The sequence below is a fragment of the Ixodes scapularis genome, unplaced genomic scaffold (assembly GCF_016920785.2).
Source record: "Ixodes scapularis isolate PalLabHiFi unplaced genomic scaffold, ASM1692078v2 PGA_scaffold1__304_contigs__length_218370807, whole genome shotgun sequence".
Classification (NCBI taxonomy): Eukaryota; Metazoa; Arthropoda; class Arachnida; order Ixodida; family Ixodidae; genus Ixodes; species Ixodes scapularis.
Window position 1 is genome coordinate 54,521,370 of NW_024609846.1, and position 25,332 is coordinate 54,546,701.

A 25,332-nucleotide genomic window follows, 5' to 3' on the forward strand; every position below is an offset into this window, starting at 1 on the left:
AAGTGTATTTTTACATTTTTTTTTCTATATAATACAGCTCGAAACTTCAGACCGACGTACAGCGCACTGACCTCGATCTGACAGTACTAACCTTCACGAGGGTCTTGATCGCCGTGTGGTACAACTTATTAAAATAACTAATGTACGTGCTACTGACTACAAAAAAAAAAATGATATATTCGGGGTTTTCTTGGATTTATTGCAAAAACCTAAGTGTTTTCTTTCTGCGGTCTTTGATACGTACTTTAGGTATTTAATCTGATATATCGCACCGGTTATCAAGCCCCTCGTAAAATTTTGGGCCGTCTGTTCGACTATAGGGCGCTGTACGTCGAAATAAAGTTTTGGGGTGTATTATAGGGGACAAAAATGTGTAAGGTAATCCCCTTTTTTTTTCTTTTTTTTTCTTTTAGAGTAATTTACAGCGTCGACAACAGTACGCCACAGTTTCCGCGCAGAATAGTGAACGACAGCGACAATTGACAAGGTCGGCAAATCGACGAGGAGGAGGAACGCTCCCTGTCAGCGAACCAACGTTTCCGTCTGACCCAAAGAGTTTCTTGGGAGAACGCGCACGAGAGGAGGACGCACGTCGCAGCGGCGGTGAGAAGAACTGAGGAGCGATGGCGACATTAGCCCGTCCCGTCGCCGTGGCCCGGTGCTTGCACCACAGCGCGTACTCCGCCGTGTGCCAAGACCGCGGTGTCTATAGCCCTTGGCAGCAGGAAACCGGGATCCGACGCGGCGGCCTTGTCACACTCGTCGTCAGTCTCTCCCCCCCTCCCGCGCGTGACTGCAGGGGCAAAAACGAGACCGCCAAAGACACCCGGAGTCGCCCTTCGCCCGTTCTCGACAATGAGCGAGTGGCGTGGGCGCATCGCGCGCCGTGGGGCTACCGCTCGGGATTGTAAATAGAGGCGAAGAAGAGTCCCCAAGGTCGATAAGAAAGTTGAAAATGAGGTCCGTTGCTAAAAATGATGGCGCGCTCTTCGTTTCTCGGGGCTCTTGGATACTCCCAAGGTCCGACGCGCATGTAACTCGGACTTTTGTCCAGACTCCAAAGTAAGTGTAGCGTGTTGACTGGCGTTCTCAGCACAAGCTTTGGTGAAAGCACAAGCTTCGGAAGAAAAAAAAAAAAAAAAAAAAAAAAAAAAACGTCACTACTTATTCACTTTTTTCCATATATTGTTTTTTTTTTTTTTTTTGCAACGACGGTACGTGTTTGAGGGAAAGAAGGATATTGTTTATATGGACCGACACGCTGTTTACAAACAAGCCGGCGTTTGCCCACACCTGGTGTGGGCACTGCGCATGCGCAGAAACCAGGTTCGCGTGAACTGAAGCGCCTGCGCATGGGCAGTACCGTCAACAGCGCCACCGCAGCTGCGTGACGTCAGGGCCGCGTGTTGGTCTATAGCTAACCCCAGATATCCTATCGCAAGCGTTGAAGTACTTCTTTTCAGCCCAAGCAGGCCTCGACAAACTTGCGTTTGAAGTACAACCCCACTTATATTTTTAAGCCCCTCACGGTGCTTGCGACGTATTCGAAAGGTGCTCGTCTTTTTAAAATTGCGAGTCACAATTTGTCCACTGTGCCTTCTCCGTACAAAAAAAAAAAAAAAAACATTTTATATATTGCGTTACATTTTTATAATTGCAATTATCACGCGTTAGAAGAATAGACAAAGTATTGGCCCAAAGAAACTCCTGCACGCAACGGAAACCCGAGATTGCTGGTTAAATAACAGGACACAATCGACGAAACACGAAAAACAAGTGGTGTACACCTGTTCTGGACGTTCGCAGTTTGTTTTGCCCGCCTGAAAGGGAGGGGCGGGGTTCACTTACTGAAACGCTGACCAATTAATATAAGTGCTGCTTCTCCCGATGATGAAGACTATTAAAGGTTTTATAGCTCAAATTGCTTCATACGCCAAACTAAATTTAGGTGTGGGCCCGTTGGCCTGGGGACTGTCCGCAACAAAGCAGGAGGTGTTATGATCGGCCACCCAGAGGGCAGGTTCGGCTTCCTGGCAGCGCCATCGACCACCCATCGAGTGACCAGAGACTTGGGCTCGGCATTCTGGCGCCGCCGAACATGCCGACCGACGCGGCGTGGGTGGGGTGCGGCTTCCGGGCGACACCGAGCGGGCCACCCGGCACAGCGGGAGCTGACCCCCCTGACACCCCGCTGAGAAACGGGGGCCCGCTTCCTCGGCCTTCGGACCGGGTGCTAATGAACGACGTAGACAAGTGGAGACGTTTGGGTCTCGGCGTGTGATCGGGAGAGCCGCCTGTTCCCGCGATCTTCTGGGAGACGGGACGAGAGGGATGCTTGGACCGGGGTGTGACCACGTGGGAGGTCCGCGTCCCGGGAGACCTGCAGAGACGTCCCGTGGTGACGAAAGTGCCCTTTCCCCTCGCGGGACCTTGGACAGGGACCCCCTCGCCACTTCAAGGAGGCTACATTAGCCGGTGCTCGGACTCGTCAAGAGTCTTCCCTTCTCAGACACCAAAGCTGAAAGATGATGATGTAAATATTCCTGTATATAAACGTCTTCTCCTCTCAGTGAACGCTCCTCAGTATCTTCGAAGTCCACGACGCTTGGAAGTGGGAGCATGCTCGGCCCGGAATCGTAACAGAGGTTAACCGCGTCCTTCCTTTCCTTGCTTAGTATATCATAATTTCGCCCGAGGCACCCGCACCGGAGGCGCACCAATTGAACGACACCGGCAATCTCACCATTATTCCCCGCGCACAATAACGAGAAAGCCTAAGTTAATTCCATCGCCAGTCCGAAGAACATTACCATCTCACAGTCTGAGCAACACCTCCTAGAGAAGAAGGCCAGAGCGCTCTGAGAGGTTACGTCACAATGGCGGAGGAAGGAAGTCCATGGCGCAACTACGTGAGAATACGCTATCGACGTGAAAACAATGTCCTTTGACAAGCGGCGCGGTGGTGTTCGTTCATGCGCGTTTATCCGACATTAATATACGTTTTAAAGGCGCAGTCTTGTACAATTTATTATATATATAATATAAACGTAATATACAACGCGCTACCAAGGTTGAGAGTACCAAAATTATATTTATGAGTATTCCCGTAACCGCGGGACTACGTGCAGTTCCGCAGCACCCCACACTTTTCGAAAGGACCGGCTGCGATGCTGCTGATGCCACATGGCTCCGATTCTGGTAAATTTACGTTGTGTTGGAGCTGCTGACTGTCTGAAAAGGAACGCTGAGACATCTCAGAAGGGAAGCAAACCGAAAAGAAATCCAGTCGTTGTCGCAGGGAGCGCACACCAGCAAGAGAAGGGTCGACAACGTTAAGCCTTTCGTCGCCGCTGCTCTCGTGTGTGGTACTTTTGAGACTTGTTTCCCGTTGTATTTCTGTCATCACCGTAGTCTCGGGTAGTTGTTTTTTTTTTTTTTTGTGTTCGCTTGATACTACGGCATTTACGTGCATTCGTGAAACAAGTCCTGCTACGGTTTAAGTGACGTGTGACAACTAGCCAACGAAGGCTCTGGTCGACTAATCGATAGACCTCTCTCTCGACAAAGAGAGGCTTCTTGGAGTTCGTGTTCAAATGTGTTCGTCACGGATATTGTGGGACGTATGGATACGATCGACAGGTGAGAAACAGCTTATTTACGGTCTTGTTCATGTAGGACGCAAGTAAGATGCTGCAATCGTTTTTTTTTTTTTTTAATCGCATGATAAATTGCAATTTTGTTCCTTGTCATTATTCGTATGCAGTTGCGTCGACATTTGTAAATATGCGCGCTAATCTAGTTTTCACTGGAAGATGAAAATCAAGTTTGTGTGATTATTGAAAGTGAGTTGTTTGTGGTTCTGTGTTTATTTATACTAAAGTTATTTTATTGCCTTTTCCGCGTTTATACTAGAATCTTAACTGTATTAAGGTGATAGTATTATTATATACAAAATAAGTTATGCTTTGTTCTAAGGCAGCTCGAGCCCATAGGGAGAAGTAAATTAGTAGACTAAGTAGTAAGTTTAGTACGCCTGCCACAGGGAAACGTTAATATATTTTCATTCAGTGATATAGGATTTAATCAGCTCGCGGTCTTGAGTGATTATACGAGCGCCGCAAGCGGATTTGTCTACCCTATAATGTCATTCGATCGAAATTACATTAATTTTGCCATGTGGCCGGGGTATGATGCAAGAATTCAGTGACTGCACGCGATAACGTCGCTTACATGATCGTGAGAAACGCTTGTCTTGCCTTGTCCGCGTTGACTATGTCTACCTGATTTTTAACTGTTCTGTTTTGCTGTTTCAAAATCACTGCGTGTCTCGCCATTTTGTCGAAGTATTTCTGTATAAAATATGCATTCCTACAACAATAATTACATGACTCAATGTTTTCGACTTAAAACAATCACATTTTTCGATAGACGTCTTGTACGCATACCTCGTGCCATTTCGTACCGATTATTTAGCGGTGTGATATTTTGCTCGTGTAATAAAATGTTTTCTAGACCCGTTGCTATCTGCAGCTTTCATTTTAGCTAATTATGACACGCGTATGTGACTAAAAACGCGTTACGACGGTCGATCTACGCGCGTTGCATTCGCTTCGACGCGCGCCCCCGATGGCCTTCCTTTGCGACGTCACGAGAAGAGCACTACGGCCTTGTCTTCTAGGAGGTGTTGGTCCGAGACGCGCTTCTTCCGGTAGTAGCCTCACCGCCTCCTTCCCTCTCCCCTCCAGCGAAGGGGGCCGCGTGCAGGCAAGGCCGCCCCGCTTTGGGCGCCAGCCAGCGCTGGTGCCCACGGACGAGGCCGCGGGTTCGACGAGCGCGAGCAACGCGCCAGGGTTCCTTCGCAAAACAGGATGTACGCGGGATGAAAAAGAGAGAGGAGGAGGAAACGAGAACGCGAGGAGACATCAGAACACCGAGCTCTGGTTCGAATCATTATAGTGGGTAGACGCGAAGCTAGCTGCCTTTGTTTCTAGGCACTCTTCGAACGGGTTCAAACGCCGAACGACGGCGGCCACGTTCGAACGAGCTCGACCAGTAAGCAGAGACAAGGGCAGCTAGCTAGCTTTGCATCTACATCTTTCCGATCCCCGCGCGATCCCATCGCCTTCTCTCTCTCTCCCTCAATTTCTACACGTATACTGCGTTACGCCTTACAACGGTCCGCAAAGGACCCCGCGAGCCATCGAGGCGCATCCAATGTAGTGTCAGGCAACCTTTCGGGAAGAGCGCAGCGATGGGGCGCGCGGTGACGTCATCGTTCACTGCGCTGGATTGGTTGGCACGGCTAGTGGCGTCGGCCGCCGTTCATCGCAAGGTGAAATGGGACCTTTTCCACAAGGGCGCAGCCATCTTGAATGTCGTCACTTCTGGTATGCGGTAAAACATCGTTTTGATTTCTCCACGCCGTTGGAAGGCGTGTACGAAAAATACGTGATTGCCACACATTCTCGTTTTGCCTCATCTATATTTTCTCGCGTATTCCAGCTTGAAATGTTTTATTTTATTTTTTTTTTCTCCCGCATACCACATACGGAATCCACGTGACTGAGAACGACAGAAACCAGAAAACGTCCAACTTCTTTAGGCAGCACTACTACACCGTAAACCGCCGCCGGTCCTCCGATGATTTAGGCCTAGTCGATCTGGCGACACTGCGGAATCCCGGACAAAAGCTCACCGGACAAAAGCTCTCGGACAGAAGCTCACCGGACAAAAGCTCACCCATTTTTTCACACACCCGGACAAAAGCTCACCATGAGAAAATTTCATGTTGGTCTTAACACGTGTGCGGACAGCTTAGGCGCATGCGTACGACACTAAAATAAAACGATAAATTAAATTAAAGAAAACCCATGCATTCGTAATGAAGTGGCATTGTGCCTAACCTTTATGTGCGCGTTTAGCGTGACATAAGCGCAATGACAAAGCGAGGTCAAGAAAGGGTGACTTCGCTTCTTCGGTCACTCTTCGGGTTCAAAAACTTCACGAAGTTTCTTGGGCGTGGCACACGGGTGCTCCGGCTTAACTTGAGTCAAGCAAGCTTGATCTTATCAGCTCCATTCAATTTCAGTGACCAAAATGTTGGTCCCAAATAGTTGCTTCACTGCCTGTAATGGCTTATCTGTCGACAGCTTTGCATGGAATGGGATGCCAGTTCTCATAAAAATGGTGGAATGTCCATCGCGTCCGTACTTTATAACAGCCCGCGTTTCACCCGGGGTAGCAAAAAAAAAAAGAGGTGAGCTTTTGTCCGGGTCTGTGAAAAAACGGGTGAGCTTTTGTCCGGTGAGCTTTTGTCCGGTTACCGACACTGCGCAGCGCCCGGCTGGCGCGCGTCCCCATGGGGTTGGTCGCGCTTTCTCTCGACAGTTATCGCTGACGTGGAGATCTCCGCGTCAGCGAAGATCTCCGCAAAATGCATTTCGTCAGCGAACGCCGACGAAATGCGTGAAAAACGAGTCCGTGTGGTTGGGCCTGCTTGCACTGGATGCGGAAGAACTGAAACTCCTCTCTGCGTGCTGTTGCCATTCTCTCAGTGACTATGGTGAGTTTAGCAGGGCCAAGAGGCCAGAGGGACCCCTTCCAGGTGCGGAAAAATGATGGGGCCAGGAATTACAATGAGACGCGAAAGGCCACCTCATTAGGAGTCGCCTCCGCGGTGGTGGAGGGAAGTGAGGCCGCTCTGTTCCGGCAAGCGGGACAGCGAAGGTCGATGAGCGTCCGGAACCTGTTGTTATTGCCGAGCGCCTGTCCGACAGCACGGTCTTCGTTTTTTCCCCCTTCATGCTCGTTCGGGCCAGTCCAGAAACGGCAACGAGCTGGCACGTTGGCTATGGTCATCTCACGAACAGGGTTGGACAATATCGCGATACAAATGTATCGCGATAGTATTTCAGAAATCCATTTCGTATCTGTATTTCTGTATCGCGATACATTTTTTCGCCAGTATCTGTATTCCTGTATCGAAATACATTTGAAATGTTTCTTTGTATCGCAATACAATCAGGATAAAATGTACTTCGTTACATTTCTTGAGAAATACTCTCTCCCCCCCCCCCCCCCCCCCCCCCCGAAAAAAAAAAAAAAAACAGGTCCGAACGCTTTTTTTTTTTTTTTTTTTTTTACTTCTGAGGGTACCGGAGTCAAGGAGATGCTGGGGCATTGTTACTATGCCGACCAAGGTTCCTTTTGATTCTGCAAACTATTTTTCTATGCGTCCTCTTCTCTCTTCTAAGAAGTGTCGCGTAATCGGGGACTCGAACCAGGTGGCGTGCCAGGAGTGGAGTCAGAGCATCTTCTGTCGCAGGTCCTTAGGTAGGGATTTCTTGAGTCATTGTTTGCTGGCATCCAATGCCCGCTGCTAACCGACTCTCTCGCCTTGGCGTACACAGTACACCCAGCCGGCAAAGCTGAGTCACATTCCGTTGCAGCACCAGCCTGGCGGTGGTTGACTTGAAATAGTAGGAAAACTCACGCTGTGAAGTTTAACACATATTCCAACGCATCTGCGGCTGCGCCCATAACATTGCACGGCTCAAGGGTACGTCATCAGCCGACGTAAACGTGACCTGTTGCTCTGGTGATCCGAAACCCAGGAGGAGGCCAGAAGTTGCCTCGCTGTGCCGACCCAGACTTCGTACACCTGCGACTCGTCTCGAGACCGCTGTTTCTCGGACAGCTCGCACCTGTGCCGGCAATATCAGCTCGCAGTCCACGAGGTCTCTGTTTGGATAATGCTAGGCAAAACTCGAGGACTGCAATCCGTGCGTCGCTGGCGGAGGGTCGGTAGTAAGGACCTTCAGAACAGGGATGCTACCGTATCGTTTTTTCAACCACAACAGAAGATAAGACATGTATTCCAAGATGCTTCAGGTGGTCCACTATTCTCAAAAATTCCAAATGACACTGCATGCACGATCTTCGGCGAGGTAACCTACAACGTATTGTCCTTTCATACAGCAGCGTGGTAAAGTGTCATGTTCAAGGCCACCACCTACAGAAAAAGAATACTAGTTCATTCCACCCTGACATCATGTGATCAATGTTGACAGGATTCCCTCGTCAGACAGACAGGATGTCATGGAAGGGACCGCGGTCAGCCCTTGATGGAACGTTTTTTTTTGGGCCCATTGAAGACTCCTTGTCGTCCGAAACCACTACCTTTAAGGCAAAGTGCCAGGCCTCCAGGAAAGTAATTTCGGGATCGAAAACATGCACTTCAAACTTCAAGCTTCATCTCAGTTGGCGTCTCAAAAAATTTGGAAAATGTATTGCACTATCAGTATTTCTGTATTTGTATTTCTGCCCTGTCTAAAATGTATTCCTGTATTTGTATTTCCAAATACTTTTTGCCTCTTTTTAAAATGTATTTCCGATACGTATCGCTATACATTTTTGCAGATGTAGCTTAGTATCAGTATTTTAGCTACTATTTTAATGTATCCCAGTATTTGTATTTCCAAATACATTTTTGAGTATTTCTGCCCAACCCTGCACACGAACCACTTGCGTTCGAACCAACCCCCTCCAGCGCCATCTTTTTCTTTTTTTTTAGTTTCGAGCGACTGAATATGCTGAATAATTTATTAACAAACGCGGTTGCCCATAGCTCGCGTGCAAGGAATTAGGTTCGTTGATAAACATATGATTCGGCGTACACAATTGCGCCAGATTACACTGCCCCATTTTTTTTTTTCGATGCTTTTTATAAGCGAACTGCTTCGAAGCTCTTCAAAAAAAAAAAAAATAAAAAAATAAAATGTTATAATTCGCTTTTTGTTTTTTGCCGCAAAAACCATTTTCGGGTGGCAGTGCAGTCGGCTAGATGCACGCAAACCGAGCGCTCAAAAACGAAAAAAAAAAAAAAAAGAAAAAACTCGTTTAAAAATTTATTTGACGTTGAAGCTTACGAGCGCCTCCAGACACCCAAATACCCGGTAAAAGACTCCCAAGAGGAGAGGTTCCTCCGACGCACAAAGTCTCACTAAAACCGCTTCGTTCACGACTCTCACATCAACGTTCGCGGGGGATATTCGAACGCTAAAAGAGGGCGACCCCGTGCCCTCGCTCAATCGGGTCTCCAGTCCTTCGACAAACGAGCTACACGCGCATCCCCGCGCCGACAAGTCACGACTTGCCGCCGCTACATCGGAAGCGCACCTTTCAAAGCCCGACGGACGAGACGGCGCCCGAGCTCAGTCGTAAAGCCCCGGAAGAGCGAGGCGGGGGGCGGCGGCACCACCCTCCAGGTCGAGTCAATTTGTCGGTGGGCCGGTGCCGGCCTGATTTACGGTCGCCGTCGGTGCTGCCGACAAAGAACCCACAGCACCCGCTCTGGCAGGAGGATCCGTTTCAACTGCGAACGAGAGGATCCGTTTCCGCGCGGTCCGTCTTGTTCGCAGCCAACTGCGAACGAGGCAGCACCACTCGTACAAACTGTTGCACATCAAGTGGACAGTTCGCGTTTATTGTCACTAATACCTCGCGAACGGCAGGGCGTCTCTTTCGAAAGTTCCCGGAACGCGCTCGTGGACTTCCGCGGTGCCTCGGCTGCGCGTGCCAACTCGAGTCCTACCAGATGCTGAAGCGTTGTCGAAGGTGGCAAGCTCGCACTCTTGACGGGGAACACTAAGAAGAAACGCACGCTCGCTAAGATATGGCGGTCAAAACCCAGCAGCAGCAAAAGCAACATATTCATGCTGTCTTTTTTTTTTTTTTTTTTTTTTTTTTTTTTTAATTTTTACAGTTTTTTTGTGACGCCAAGAAAGCGCGTTCGAAAGCAGTGCCAACTGTCATACATCGACGAGGTTGACGATACTCTAAATAGGGAAACAGTTTTCATCCGCGTTAACACCCATAGGAGAATAACGGAAGCCCTTTGAACGTATCTTTTCTTGGTATAAAACATCAGTACACTTTCGGTACTGGGACAAAGATGACTGCTGCGTTTACAAACCTCAGCCACGGGTTGGGCATGAGTGACGATACATGCATAAGAAAAATACAAAGGGCAATGTCTCGTTTTGTTTTTTAAGCGAATATATGGATGTCGGGTAAATAGGATCTATATTCCAGGATCCACTGTGAGCATCGGGATGGTCTGGGACGGCTCATTTACAACACGAACGAGCCAATAGGGCCCGCTCAAGATGGGCCAACAAAACCACGCACAACTTGACGGTAAAAATAAAAGACAAAGTGACCGAATCGGTTCCCCGATTACGACAGGTCTCAATACCCAGAAGAACCGGGACACCTTCCAGGAAGGCGAATTCGGTCCCTTCGCGTCCAAAGGGCGCGTTCCTGGCGCCTTTATTGCATATTGGCGTCGCGCCTGCAGTGGCACACGCGGTGAAGGCCAACACGGCGTTACCTAACGGCCCGGTTATAGGTGCGGGCGCACTTTTGTTCGCTGACCAAACACCCGAGTGGCGCTCCAAATGCGACTTTCGTGTTGGCGGGGTTTCACCGAACCGACGGCGGCGCCACCGAAAAAGCTCGCCACGGGCGGACGGTGCTGGCGCAGTCCCCCGTATATGCACCCGTTCAGTTAGCACATCGATTAACCTCCCCCTCCCCCCCCCCCCCCCCCCCCCCCCTTTCCCGAACCCCGTTGACACTGTCTCCGGCATCGTGGCAGTCCCACTCCAGAACGCCTGGAATTCTTCCCTCCGGATGGGGCCGGTCAGGGGTCCACCGACGATGACGTAATGCGCGGGCCTTGTATTGCTCAAGCTGAACCCGCAGCCGAACAAGCGTTTGTCGCTTCCGCTGCTCGGCCATAGCCGGGATCGAGGCAGGCGCGATAATAAACACACCGGTCAGACATGCGCGTTGCACGCACCGTATACTGTTATTCCCGGTGATTGTCAAACCGCTGTCGGGGGATTCTTATTTTAGCGACAAACGTTCGCAGGAGGTCGCGTGTCACTGCTGTGGACACTCAAGACAAGAGGCGCGGCAGGCGAGGCATGCTGCAGGCCGCCAAACAGGGTGGTTGAAGTCGGCAGTCCGCCAGTCGACAGAGCAAGTGCACACATTGACGTTCCAAGCCGAAAGAAACCCCGTTCACTCAGACTCGGTTACTTTCATACAAATGCCGCGCCTTTTACAACTGCGCCTTTGAGAAACAAGAAATGTGTTTTCCGCTCCAACGGCGCGTTAGGGAATGATCAGTCAGTTGTTCCGATATGCGCGCGTATAACGAGTCTAAATAAAGTTGAGCGATACATCTCGACATTTCTGGAAACAGGAGACCGACACAGCTCAGATATGTCCTTTTTGCCCTCTTCTGTATCCAGGACCCTCTTTTCCTTGTGTCACTTACCTGTTTCTTTCTTAAATATCGTGTACTCCTTGCGCGTTAAGTTCCAAGTCCTGAGTTGACTCGAAACTTGCCAATTCTACAGCTGAGGACGTCCTGCGATGAAGTCCAAAAGTTTCGGCAAGATTTGCGAACGGTTCGCGCGAAACAATACCCGAAGGTGCAACGGCCAACAGCTCTAAAGGGTAAACCAGCTCCGCCTATGGAGCGTACGTAAAGCCTCGTCTCGCGAACCGAATGCTCGGAGGACAGAAGGGCGTGCTCACCTGCGTTGCGTCTTCCGCTGAATATCCTCCTCGCTTTGCTCCCCGGAGCCATCAGTCTCGTCCTGCAGAAGACAAAAGAAACACGTGAGTGCGCAGAACAACCAGCGCGTAATCGTAACCCCCCAAAGCTCTCTCCAAATTAAATGTGCGTCCCAAATCAGCACGCGACCGAGCGGCTACAGCGAAAGAAGCACGTACTGTTATCACGCGCACAGGGGCATGGCGTCGCTATAGAACGCAAATACATCCCGACATACGCTCGCAGCTACGATCATTGTCCTCCGTAGTTCGTCGAACGCGTCCGTTCAAGTGTCCGCGACCTCGTTCCTGGCAGACACTTCGATATCACCTACAGTACCTCGGGCAGCAGAGACAATCATTCCGGGTTCCCCAGCCATTAATTCGCAATCACCGAGATTCTCCTCGTGGTATTCCGAGTTCGGAAAGCAGTCCCACCAGCAACACCCGAAGGCTTTCATTTCCCTCCTTGTATTCTGTTTCTTTCGTTTTGTTTATTAGTATGTTCTCCGTTGGCAACACGGCGGTGTGCGTGGCGTCGCCAGAGTGAAGCAATTACGAGACAGAAACCGACGATCGAAAAGAAGACATTGGGTGTAAATAAGCCCGACAACGGCAAGTGCTTAGGTTATCGCGCTGGCAAAACTAGAGGCTGATCGCTGTCATGTCGATTTTCCTTTCGAGTTCGATTTGCCTTCTATGCGATTGTTATTCTTAAGCTCGAGCGTAGTACCACAGATTTAGTTCACTCCGTGCAATTACGATTCACTGAGTTATCCTTGTCGACGTTGACCTAATACAAAAAAAAAAAAAAAATTAAAAAAGTTTTAGAATTTGCGCAAGATCTTGCTTCAATCAATCCTGTAAACGTATAAGTACTGGAATACGCGAAAGAATACGGAGAGAGTAAAAGAAGACGATCTTGAAACGTTCAATAAAAAAAGTCAGACGAAAAGTAACAGAAAGTCAGACGAACTTTCTGCTCCAACTTTGTGTTTGACGAGTTTAGGGCCCCTGGTCTCCGTTGGGCTGTTTCACGCTTAAAGGGCCATTCACACAGCTGCGTTGAGTCCGACCGAGTGCGAGGGTTGCCATAGCAACCCTAGCACTCCGTCGGACTCAACGCAATTGTGTGAATGGCCCTTTAGTCGCTGGTCCGCGCTGGTTTTCGCGGCGCGTGGCAACTTGCAATATTCACTGGGCGCCATATTTGTGGGAGCTGTTTAGAGCGCATGCTCAGAACGAGCTGACATCAATAAGCTGCTAAGACCGGCACTCTTTATGGCGCGGACTGCACGTTGCAAAAGAACTGTGGAAACTCGCCGTCAGCACGCGCTCAGCAGTCGCGCACGCAGCTATGGCCGCCAGTGAATACTCCCTATAGACCTTTCCAGAAAAGGGCTGCTGGCCGGTTTCATTTTCAGTGTTCGTGCGTATCGCGCGTGGTTTGCTCGCTTTCCGAAGCGACGCACACGCGCGTGCTGAGCTGTGGAGATCGCACGCTGAGCTGTGGATTTGTAAACATTGGAAAGGTCTATAGCTGCGGGCTCCCCGTTTCTACGCTTCACATAACTACCGCTAGGTGGCATCGGCTGGTGCGCCCACTCGCAGTGGCTAGGCGGCGCAACTGACCACCGAATTCAAATACTACATCTTTATGATTATACCCACCCACCGCTATCCACCAATGCGCTGTTTACGAACATTTCCAAATTTGCACATATCAGGCACTGCGCCTGGGTAGATTCCAGATTCGAGTGAGGCGAAGCGTGATCGAAGGAGCAGTACCACCGCAGCGGCGTTAGGTTAGGAGCGCGCGTGGGTCTATTGTGCCCCGGCTTGACAGCGGACTAAAAGACGGCTCGACCAATCGTTTGCCGACCTTACACAAGATTACTGCGCGTTCCTCTCCGCATGCGCGCACAAAGAGACCCGTTACGTGAGCACGATTCTTGCGTCTGGAAACTAGGTAGCTTCCACTCTATTGTGATCTTAGGGGGACGACGAATCGACTTCAGCTCCCCACTTAGCTGTCCATTTATATAAGGACTTCCTACTCGGCCCGGGCAAACCGGGGCGGAAAAAGAGGTCCTCCCTCGCGAGGGCACAACAATCGCCGGAAACCGGCTCCGCAAGAAGCAGACGACAATAGTCGCGGGCGGACATGAGCGCTAAACGAGTTTGCTCCTCGCTTCTGGACCCTGCCGGGAACTGTCGGTCGGACAGCGACAGACGCAAGAGAGGAAAAGCTGAGCGACGACGACAATAATTAGGGTCACGTTTGCGTGCAAAGCTCGCTCGGCATAAAGGTTGCCTCGACCAGACTTGCGCCCGTTACTTCAAAAAAGTAATTAATTACAGTTACAATTACTTGGCCTAAAAATTAATGGATTACCGTTACAAATTACTCCCCGTAAAAAGTAGTTGATTAATTACTTCGTTACTTTACTCGATTACTTTTGCGTTACTCCAAAAAAGCACGAAACAGACACTGTATACTGCGTGTTTGAAGGGGAAAATTTCGAGCCTCATCAAAATTAAATAAAAAATGCAACACTATCAGTACTATGTACACATCATTTTAGGATAATAATTTTAGAAGAACGAATCTATAAATTTATAAAGGACTTAAACAGGTAATCAAGATAAATGAGCCTTTCGCTGTGTCGCTGCTAAATCCCACGAACCTGCGACGAATGCACTTGGGCGGTTGAGGCAAGCACACCGTTCGAATTAATCCGAGTTTGGAATCGGCGAGCTTCAAAACACTATTCCCCTGAAGATATGGTTTTTGTATGTTTGCTGCGTGTTGCCTAAATAGGGGCTGGTTTACCTAATAAATCAGACTGGTTGTGAGACCAAGATGCGGTACTTACGTCTGGGTACATTTCAAAGACTCCCGTTTCTTTATGAAGGCTGTTATACGACCAAATGGCACACTTGATCTTTTTTCTTGATCACCAAACTTATGAGAACCAAGACGTCACACGGCATATTAATGCACAAGCTCTCAGCTGCACTGATTATACCGTTTATAAATTATTTAAAAAAAAACACTATTTTCAGTGAACAGCGCGCTTCCATGTCTTTCACGCGTTTACAGGCGGTTTCTCAACACCAGTGTCCAAGTCAGCCACTGTTTATTCTCAGAAAACTCGGGCTGGTGTTCCCTTTCCCTAAAATTTCGGTTCAAGTTCCCGCAGGCGCAATCCGCTGACGAGGACCCTAGCTTGGATGTCCCAAGCCGTTTTCTTGTGCTCCCTGCCCAGCGTATTGCCTGCTGTCCAAAGCTACAGTTTAAAGGGATGCTGAACCGATATTTGAAATCTCATAATTATTGCCCGAGCGGGCTTCAAGGGATGGTACTGTACCTAAAAACGATATTCAATCCGACGGATGGGGCCCGAATTATTGTATTTCTTTGAATTAAGAGCGAATCCTCGGCCGGAAACCGCCGGCGCGAGCGAGTCCTTCTGAGAGCAGGCGTAGCGGAACTGACGTGCGCATTCTCGGCGCCCCCAGCGCCCCTGGTGCCTTCGCGCATTCTCCTCGTTCGTTGGCCTTGATTCTTCGCTCGGCGGCTGTTCTCAAAGCGGCTGGTAGTAGTATCACGCGGGAAGAGCCCACGTGGTACTAACAATAACAAACGCCACCTGGCTTAGCGCCTGGCTTGGCTTGGCTCCGTCTGTCTTTTGAGGCGAATGAGAATGCGCGCGTCACGAAGCGAGCTTTCCACGACGCTCACCAGGGGTCGCGTAAAATTGTATTTTTCGTGTTTATTCAATTTTATGCGCCTTCTCGCTCAAAACAACGTCATTTAGAAGTAAAGGACATGCTATGTATGCCATTGCGACCAAGAATTTCCACCCAAAATTTCGGTTCAGCATCCCTTTAAACTGACAGCAGGGTTGACGCCAACTTTTTTTTTGTTCCAATAAACTCCTGCCATCGCACCCCTTATGTTTATGCCCTATGCGTCTGCTAGTGCAAAGTCATGTGATAGAAGCCACATAGCTGGTTGGTCCACCCAGTATTTAGCTTTCACAGCGCTGTCAAGGGTGAGCAGAGCGAGGTCCTAGTAGAGCTTTTTTTTTTTTTCGTGTTGGCCCGGGGGAAGGGGGGCGTGTCTAGGCAGGAACATTGACAAGCAAAAGACGGTTTTGTGTAACAACAACAAAACAAAACGAAAAAAAAAACATCACTGATTGGTTTTTGGGGGACAAAACTCAGAGGGATGCGGAAGAAAGGAGGGGAGCGGAAGTATGCACCACGGTCATAGTGTTCGCGGCCCTAGTCCTCACGAACCCTACGCGACGGTTTTATGGGCCATTAGTTTTCTGCTCTTTTGTGCCCTCGAAGCAGTCCCTTCGTTTTCCAAGAAGTCGAGGCCTGTTGCCTTCATGTAGACAGTCGAATCCGCCCAGCTTGGCTGACCGTACGAACGGGTCCCGAAACTGGCTCTGGCTTGGCTCTCTTGGTTTGCGTGAATTCCTCTCCTTTCCCACGCCAGCACCTCAGCCGAGTCTTGTGTTAGCATGCTAAAAGCGCGAAGGCCGTTGCATCACCCTCCTCCCACTATTTTTTTCTCTTTGATAGGACGGAAGAATTGTAACGAGTAATTTCAGAAATTCGTTACTGAAAAAGTAATGAGATTACATTACAAATTACATTTTCAAAAAGTAACGGATTAATTACTAAATTACAAGAAAAGTAATTAATTACGAGTAATCCCGTTACTTGTAACGGATTACTTCCAAGTCTGGCCTCGACTGAATGGCAGTGTCAAGACGATGGTCGACTCGAAGCTATTTACACGGGTCGCTTCATTCCAAAGGGAGGGCCGGCACGTGGGGAAGTCGTCTTTGAAAGGTGGCGACCTGGGAGGATTTAATATGGCCTCGCCCCTTCCCGTAAGCTTCTATTCTACAGCCCCGGGAAGGGCGAGAAGTATCTGGCGATGTTACATTCCAACTGAAGAAAGTCCATCACAGTTCGTTTCACAACAACTGTTTTGAATCGCGTTATATGTACCAAAGATTGCACAAATCCTTTCTATTATAGTCACCAACGGAATGAGAACGGCAGGGCGTCTCTTTCGGATGCCCGCAGCCTCGGGCTCGCGTTTGTTGCATTCCATCGTGCTTTGGTTGCGCGGAGGCTCAAGGCTCACGGGACGCCGAAGAATTCTAAAGATGGGAAGCTCGCGCTGGAGGCGGGACAACCGAAGAAGCTCCCTGCCGTTCTAATCCTGTCAGAAAGAGAATGTGTGGTATGGAACGTGGTTATATACGCATTTGAGCATTTGACCACAGCCTGACATGGATGAAAACGAACGAAAGGCTCGGCATGCTGCGGCTCAGCGTCTACGCAGACAAGCACCACCAGTGCTTCGCCCTAATCAACATCATTGACCCCGTGGAGATGCGGTTGTTTGTCCGCCCTTTATGTTTTATTCTTTCTTCTATTTAATTTGAACAAGGACGCACGAAATAAGAGCATTGCAAAGAACGATCGTAAGCAGCTCCCCCGCGGCATGCGGATGTTTATAAAGGTTTTAACTGAGGATCACATGTCGACGAGCACGTCCTTCGTCTGGAACTGAAAACAGCAAAGTCGAGATGGACTCATTGCTGGAGCGAGTCGATCAATGACTCAACTATTCGAAACTGATGTATTATCATGTTTCAGCAATACAAATTAAAGTTTTCTTTACAGCTACGTGATGTACGAATTTGCAAATTAAGAACAACCCAGTCGCGTTGTGAGGGTCAACGTAAGTACACAGCTCTCTGCTATCGCGCGGGAGATCGCGATTAACTTATAACTAACTTTTCGACAATTTCCAATAGCACACGACGTTGGAAATGATCCTTCAACTAAGCATTGTAGACAATAAAGTCGGGTCAGTGTTACCATTGCAAGATATTAGCATTAAGATAAATTAACTTACGAAAAGTCACAAGCTGAAACAGCGATTCTCACGAAAAACTTGCGCCCAACTTGCGAGCGTAGCCCACGTCAATCGAAGGTACAGCGGTAACTTCGGCGTGCGCTATATATCCGCGAAATGTTTGAGGGTATTGCGTCGGGAAAAAGTATTTTCTGCTTACGGACCCAACCCACTGCCGCCGGAGGTTATGGTCATTTGGAAAGCGGTGGAGTTTGAAGACATTGAAGACATCGATACAGACGTCCTCCTATAATATTCTACGCTTCCGGTTGTTCTTCGTGCAGCCGATTACCGAACAATGATGTCCCGATGACCGGGGGATTGTGATCATTGTTTTCGATAGCTCGAATTACATCTGGAAGTAAAATAAAATAGAGGAAACCGCGAAGAAAACAACCGAACTTGAAGGAACACAGGCGTCTCCTAAGCGTTCATCCGGGTCTTTCGCTCGTTCCTAACCACCCGGGAAAAGAGGAAAGCGCCGGGAAGCCCTTTCCCCTTTTCTCTCTTGCCCTCTTTTAAAGCCTTTCCAAGAGGTTCGTTTTTCAAATTTTCTTTCCAGCGGTTCAAAAGTAACAACGTCGCCCCGCTTCTGATCTTGGACGAAAATCAATCCCGTAGCCTCGTTTAATAAATACGCCCATATGTCGCGCGCACCGCACCGCCACTTTCCACCCCATGCGCAACTGGGTCAGTGCGGGTCTCCTATTTCCGATGCTGTCAAGCAGTGACACCCGCGTGGCCCAGCGCAATGCTTCGAGAGAGACGCCCAAATCGTCGCCGGCCCGCAGTGTTGCGGCAACGATCCCGCCCATAGCGCGAGACGTAATCCCTCGCGGGACGCCCACACACGAGGTGCGCGCGGAGAACCCAATACCCCCTAGAGGACAAGGCCTTCCATTCCATACGTCATCACTGGTTGAGCCACGCAGCATCGCCGCCACTCCGCCTCGCAGCGCTTCACAATAAGCGGCGACGCTAGCGCGCGGCGGCGCAAACGATGACGTCATGAGCGGGCCTTGTCCTCTATGGGTGCTATTGAGAGAATCCGACCCGACCGTGCCTGAGTGCCCGCGTAACGGCAACAAGGCCCACACAAAGCGCCTCCCACGCCGCCGGGAAGGAACACTCTCGCCGTATCGTGGCCTTCATCAGAAAACGCGCACAACGGCGGCAACGGCCGCGCGGTCACCGGTAGCTAGCAAGCAAGCAGCCACGCCTTGAACGCACCACGCTCGCAGCGCGGCTTTTCTGAAAAGCCTCTCGAGCCGCCACTCGAGATCTACGGAGTCAAAGGTACCGGCCGCTCTGTCGATCGATGCACGTTTCTGTTCATCACTGGAGCTCCGTGATACAGGTCTTCCAGCAGTTGCTGTATCCGTTGTTGAGCGTACACAAACAGTTCTATAAACAGCACTCACCGATGACCCCTTACCAAAGTACGAATTTACGGCACGATGTGCAGTCGCAGTCAATGCCATCAACATGGCAGGAAGGAGGGGCAGTCAAGCGCGAGAAAAGGTTCCTTAGAGAAGTACGCGCAGGAAATATAAGGGCAGCGCTTCGTATATGACTCCATGACTCTATATTATCTATATCATCCTCCTGAAAGCTGCTAAATTTAGCGTGCGATCCCGAGTACCGAAACCCATAGAGGTGCACGTTCGGATCTCCGAAACTCGCGCCGGCACGGCATCTTCGAGGAATGTTTTTTCGGTCTCAGGCCCGGAAGGAAAAAAATTAATAAAAAATGAATAAATAAAGCCACACATCAGCGGCGTCGCTTTATGTCACAGCACACGACACAGACCTCGTAAGGGTTCCCCTAGAGCCGTGCTGGAGCGCCACGAGAGTCGTGACATCTCCCCTGGCCTTATCGTGTCATCCGTCTGCGTCTCGCGGCTCGCAGACGACGCAATGGAAAGCGACGTGAGGAACCCTCGAGATAAACGTCGAGGACTGTATAACTACACATAGACACCGATAAAATAATATAAACGAACGCCCGCAAGATACAAGGAAGCGTAGAACAGCTGATCAATTGAACTTTAAACCCCAGGAAAAGCAGTCAAGTGGATTCTGATATTGTCTATTTGTAGCGATAACTCACTCCTTCGTGCTCTAGGCATCCTGAAGAAAACCTGAAATTACTCATGGGGGCCGATTTCCCCGTTAAAAGTCCGACCAAAGATAGCGACACGCCCCTCTTTCTGCGCCTTGGAGCAAGCACCAAAAAAAACGCCGTCGGACAGCCGCTTAAAAAAAACAAATAACATAATTGATGTATTACGTCTCCTACACCCAAAGACTTTACGCTTTTGTCATACTGAAATGCGCAACGCGCCTGAAGAGAGCAATAATAGTAACGTTTGGAATCTCCATACAATTAACTATTTTCATCGGTCCCCCCGAGAAAACAGTGCCCGTGTATCTCCATGGCTGTGAGTTTACTACGACGTCATGCAGCCTAGAACTGGTCATGTTTATTGACTAAAGCTCAACAAACAATATGCTACCAAAACAAGCTCATACATGCCACAGAGATGAACTTCCCCCTAACCTGGATTTCGATCCCAACGAGCTATCGGATTCGATACTCAGCCATGCACAGACAAATTTCCACGTATCCATGATATATAAAGAAGTATAACCGTAACATCTTTCAGGGGTGGGCGTTAGTTCGGGTATTATCCCCAACGAACGCCCAGCCCCGAAAGATTTCCCACTTCATTTTTTTTCTCCCTTCCATCCCTTCACCATGGATGAGCGTGCATACGGGAGTTACTAGTCAATTTCCCTCTCTGGTAAACACAGAAATCCACGCTCATTCACTGACTGAACTGTACAATCGGAGCAGAAGCAGACGCCACCACGTCGCCAATAGAAATCGGAGCATAAAATCACAAAACAATCGAAGGCACACCTTGTATTGGAAGGACACGGCCGCCCTCGCAATGTCATTTATACGCCCTGGCCGAGCCGCGCTTCGATCAATCAGGCTGTCCGAGTCACGCGACAGAAAAAAAGCGGGAGTCTGCCGCCGGTGTCGCGCTCGGAGGCGGGATCGCGTGACCCGCGACCGGACGCTTCGATCCACCGCAGCAGCGGCTTCCGGGTGCAGTGCGTGTGCCAGTGGATGCCCGGAAGCACCACCGTTCCCTCGGACAGCGGTGCAGCGCGGATACACACCACCACAGGCCGCGACACTGCGTCGTTCGATGACCGACGACCCACCGATTTCGTCATAAAAGCGCCGAAAAGAGGCGCTATTGCATTTTTACGTCCCTCGAACTTTCGGTAAACGAGAGAACAAACAATCCCCATCATAGCACCGCGTCTTGCGACCTTCATGAAATATCTTATGACCAGTTCTCCAGGTGCTTAGTTAGCCAAAGGACAGATTAGCTAAATATGTTTTAAAAGTTTTTTTTTTTTACTACCTTTTTAGCCGGTTAATTAACTCTTATACATTTTTTTAAACTTATCAGATTTGTTTTCAGAAAGCCATGAAAGCTACACTTGAGCGCTTTGTGCAAATGAGTTATACGGCCAGGGGGGCGTAGTATCGCCACAAGGCTGGGGCTTCAAATTAGAGACGGAAAAATCGCGCGGCCACATTATCGCACCGGTAGCCTTGTCCCCGCTACACGAGTGGTAACTTTAGCGCACTACTGCGCTTTTTAGGCGCTCATAGTATTTCTAAAAATTAGCGAGTTAATGGTTTTCGATGACGCTCGGAAAGTCTAACTGGAACTCTATGTCAATTTTCACAAACTTAAAAAGTTAATTAGCACAGGTTTTAATTAATTAGCCGACTGATCGTTACGACTAGCTCCATATACTACGTCCCCCGTATAACTCACCCGCACAAACCGCACAAATGTAACTTTTACAGCTTTCTCTTTTTTTTTAGCCCTCGTAAACTTAAAAAAAAAAAAAAGAAAGAACTACGTTGAGTAGCACAACACAAGGACCTCGCTAAATCCACAACTTCATCGTCCCACGGATGTTCACATCAACAGGATCGGCAGGCCAGTCAAAACGGAGTGACCGGAAGTTTCTTGGGAGGCAGGAGGCGGCTTATACGTTCGTAAACAGGAAAATTGGCTATACGGGTATAAAGACGAGAGCGCGCGGAGACGTCAGAACACCGAGAACTCTGGCTGGAATGAATAATGGGTAGACAGCAGTCTTTCTCTCACAATTGGCTGTTCGAACGCGTTCGAATATGAACGCCAAATGCCAGATTCTGGCGTTCGAAGAGTGAGCAGAGACAGAGGCGGAAAGCTTTGCGTCTGCACACCAAGGATCTTTTTTGGGAGAACGGGGGGACCATATTAACGAGACACAACGTAGTGTATGTATATATATCAGGGGTGGAACTCATGAAATGTACTTGGGAGCAGCCACGGGAGCAGCTGAAACAGCTGTTTTGGAGCAGGTTGGGAGCAGCTAAAACTACATTCTAGAGCAGGCTATAGGAGCAGCTCAGATCAGTTTTCATTGCACTTCAGCTTGTGTCTTAGACAAGCACGGGAGCAATTTCGATTGTCCTTAGCAGCATAGATGAACATGACTGGTTGGGACCTAGGTAGATGGGATAACAGTGTAATAGATGCGAAAACTTGAAACTTTGTAAGCCATAATCAGAATAAAAAAGCAAGTACCATATGTTTCTGAAGATAGTGCTCTTGATATTTTCTGAGTGGCTTTCAACTGCTCAAAATAGAAACTAGCACTGCTTATCGCACAACCCAAATGTGCTCAACATAGTAATTATATGTGCGAACCACGTGACGTGCCTAAGCAACAAACGTGCAGTTGCACGGAGGAATAGGGCAACAAACTTCAAGTTTATCCTGTTCTGCAACAACTCAATATCGAAGCAGCAGACTACGATTAACGGAGTTTTTGTACTGGAAGCGATAAGCAGAGGTTAACAAAGGCCGAGCAGATCTACCGCTCGCGTGAAAGCTGTTGGCCGGCAAGGTTTCGGATCGGCCAAAGGAGTTTATTGGCTTTACTTCCATACAGGCCCTGAGGCAGCCAAAAGGCCCGCGCATCCAAGTGCTGTCTGCCTCCTCAGCTGTATGTTAACAACTAGAGAATACATGTGAATGAAACTTATATGTACAGGTTTATTACACGTTTCAGTTCTATCAAATCACAATTTATCTTGCGAGAACGCGGTTCCAACTTCTAACGATGAAGTACTAAAAGGACTCTTTTGCTTATTTGTTTTCAACTGGCTGACGTCCGGATCCTGGGCCCCATCCTCAGGCAATCTGACGCCTAACGCCTCGACCTCACCTCGGCCGACTTGCTTAACCGCTTATGGTTGAAGAATAACAATCCAGTCGCAGGTTGTGTAGCGCTTGGAATCCAACCCCAGAGTTTTTTCGCGCGTTTCCAACTCAGGATACACAAAAAGCATAAACAGAACAAAAGATTGCAAGGCCGACAAAGCTAAACGCGCTCATTGTTGCCAATCGAGTCGATAAAAACCGAACCCAAGACAAATTTTTTTTTTTTTTTGTGCACGTTTTGCTATTTGGCGCATAATGGCGCGAGGTATTGGCTGTGGCGCGGTTTCCGCAACATGGCGCAGGATGGCGCAGACAAATGCGCCTGGCGCAAAATGGCACAAATGGCGCAGCCGTTCCACCCCTGTATATAGATATATATGGTGCTTCACAGATTCGTCACATCAGTAAAACAAGTCATTTCAGTCAAATATCTTCATGAAACGCATTAAGACTGCGCGTTTTAGTAATATAGAAGATGCACTAAACGTAAAATATTTTTGTTCGAGACAACACCGTCCTGTTTTCAGCGCCGCGACCGACCTTAACAGGCAAGTCTCAACATTGCATGACTCAGTCTGAGTGAACATTGGAGACTTCACGGCATCAATGCGGTCCAAGACAAAATTCACGAACTCGTTGGAAACGGAAGATTCTCGTCTCTTTTTCTCCCATCTTCGTTTTGCTTTCTCGAGGTGCGTGACAATGCATAATGCACTCGAGCTAAAACAGGTTTTATGTCGAGTGCGTCGAGTTTAGAAGGGCGCTGCGAGGGCGGCGCAGACGAAATCCGCGTTTACCGGTAGATACGAGCACGAGAGAGAGTACGGATTCGAACTACACAGTCGAGCAAGGGGTACTCAAAATGTTGCAGCCATAAACGCAAAGCAAGCGCAGAAAACCCTTTGGGGGTAAGACTTGCCCCAAGGAGAAAATCTTCCTAAAGCCATACGGGGAGAAATTTCTTGCGCACACCCCCAAAACAAACTTGCTTAAGCCTCGAGCACAGAGTGTAAGCACTCGAGAGCCAAGCAGTGCAAACATAACAGCCGTGATATCTCCTCTAGTTCAGGCGCGCCCACTCGAGAGGAAAGCGGAGTAGAGCCACCGGCTATGGCTAGAATATCTCTGATCAACCAACAAAATGTTGAAAAAATAAATAAATAATAAAGATGGAAAGGAGAACGGGGGAAAACGAAAAACAAATAAAAAACATTAATAGAAAAAAAAAAAAAGCGACGCTGCTCTTTGGAGAAATTTCGATTTTGCTGGGAGGCACATAAGGAAGCTGATAACCTCGACCTCCGAAGTGAAGGAGAAAGACCTCAGGAAACAATGCCCCAAGCGCTTGCTCTTTCTTTTTTTTTTTTTCGTTAGGAGGGCAAAAGGGGGAAAAGAGGGGGAGGGCTCGCTTATCGAGAAGGTTACGAAAACGGCGAAAAGAGCCCTCGAACTGCTGACATCTTTCCAAGGGCCACAAGAAAAACAAACAAAGAAACATGTAAGCAGTTTTGTATCGAGTTCTTATGACAGAAAGTTTGGTAATTATAGTTATAAGAGATAAGCGTTACACTCGGAGTTTGCACTAACGTCAATTGGCCAGACATTAACGTAGCTTTCGCTGCGTTAATGGGACGCTTCTGGCCGCCCGAAAAAAGGGCGGACTGAAGTCAGGTGCCAACCATGTGACCCGACTATGGCCAAGTCAGTAAGGGCCGGACAAAGCCCCAAATGGTAAAATAACGCTGTTTACCAATGCACCATATCATTGTCGAATACGCTTTTCGTGTTCCGGGCCAGTGTATTCTGGTCAGAGCACAAGGGCACTTTCCCGCTAGGAGTTATTTCCCTCGCGGAAAACGTGGCTCCGGTTTTCAACGTTTACATTTTCAAGGCCATTATTTTCTTGGAGAAAACTATCTGGAACAGAAAAAGAAATCGTATACTTGAAGTCTATATTTTACCGCAACTCCAACGGCAGCCCCCAGCTGACTGCAAGATGGAATCGTCCGCGGCCCTGACGGGGGGGTTCGAAGTCAAACAATCACCGCTGAAATCGCCCCATTGACAACGCACGTAAAACAACGGTCATCGCCGCCCGCTTCGTGCGTCGTATCAAAAAGAACGGTAAAGTGGATAGCGTTCCTTGGGACGCCATTCTAAAGGGGGTCATCCAGATGAGAGTTCCATGCCACGTGAGACTACGCGGTTTCACGTGACTTCAAACCGGAGCTCCCTGGCGCGTAATATACGAGCCGTATACCGACGCGCATGTCCAAACCCCATATTAAATCGCTTTTGTTCTACTTTCGGGGGTCGCGGCTTCTGCGCCCAACCAAATACGGGGTGTGCACTCGTGGTGGCTATCTCCGTAGCCATCTCCCGGAGACCATACAGACTCGGTCGGGGAACGAGACGGTAGGAGCCGGCCACCGGAGGAAAAAAGGAGCTTCC

At 49.0% G+C, this 25,332-nt stretch overlaps 1 protein-coding gene across 2 annotated transcripts in view; it reads right to left on the minus strand.

Annotated features, from left to right (window-relative positions):
* The window catches only part of LOC8032616, a 265,009-nt gene that overhangs the window by 150,196 nt on the left and 89,481 nt on the right, over positions 1–25,332 (minus strand). For both annotated transcript variants that reach the window (XM_029970300.4, XM_029970299.4), the window contains exon 2: positions 11,608–11,669. In XM_029970300.4, coding sequence (XP_029826160.2) covers positions 11,608–11,669 — 62 coding nt within the window. The remainder of the gene's footprint in view (positions 1–11,607; positions 11,670–25,332) is intronic.